Source organism: Cicer arietinum, chromosome 5 (assembly GCF_000331145.2).
Source record: "Cicer arietinum cultivar CDC Frontier isolate Library 1 chromosome 5, Cicar.CDCFrontier_v2.0, whole genome shotgun sequence".
Taxonomy (NCBI): domain Eukaryota; kingdom Viridiplantae; phylum Streptophyta; class Magnoliopsida; order Fabales; family Fabaceae; genus Cicer; species Cicer arietinum.
In genome coordinates, this window is record NC_021164.2 from 22,628,762 (window position 1) to 22,629,483 (window position 722).

At 44.5% G+C, this 722-nt stretch overlaps 1 protein-coding gene across 1 annotated transcript in view; it reads right to left on the minus strand.

Annotated features, from left to right (window-relative positions):
* Positions 1-83: 83 nt before the first annotated feature.
* The window catches only part of LOC140920389 (uncharacterized), a 3,402-nt gene continuing 2,763 nt past the window's right edge, over positions 84-722 (minus strand). The window contains exons 3-4 of the mRNA XM_073368659.1: positions 265-720; positions 84-145 (exon numbers count right to left, since the gene is read on the minus strand). Of these exons, the coding sequence (XP_073224760.1) occupies positions 84-145; positions 265-720 (518 nt within the window). The remainder of the gene's footprint in view (positions 146-264; positions 721-722) is intronic.

A 722-nucleotide genomic window follows, 5' to 3' on the forward strand; every position in this document is an offset into this window, starting at 1 on the left:
ATGGGGTTGCCACTCTATGACGCACATTATACTTTTTTAGGAGGTATTCCATATTCCGGTTTAGAAAATGGGTGCCTTCGTCACTAATCAAGGCTCGAGGCACGCCGAAGCGAGCGAATATGTTCTTCTTGAGAAAGGTGATAACCTGTTTCGAATCATTTGTTGGAGTAGCTATTGCTTCAACCCATTTTGAGACATAATCCACCGCCACCAAAATATAAACTTTGTTATATGACGATGGGAATGGGCCCATGAAATCAATACCCCACACATCGAACACTTCTACTTCTAATACAGGATTTTGCGGCATTTCATCCCGTTTTGAGATGTTACCGGTGCGCTGGCATCGATCGCATTTCTTCACATAGTTGAATGTATCTTTGAATAATGAAGGCCAGAACAACCCCGATTGTAGAACTCTTGCTGCAGTTCGGTCACCACTGAAATGACCTCCATACTCGGAGTCGTGGCAGTGCCACATTACCTTTTCTTGTTCCTCCTCGGGCACACATCTTCGCAACAGCCCATCCACTCCTCTTTTGTACAGAAAGGGTTCATCCCATACATAGAATTTGGCATCGTGGATAAACTTCTTTCGTTGTTGGTAAGTGAAATCAGATGGGATTGTACCCCCCCACCTTGAAATTAGCAAAGTCGGCAAACCAAGGTACCGTGGTAATGGCAAAGATGTGCTCATCAGCAAATTGATCTCGAATCGGTCT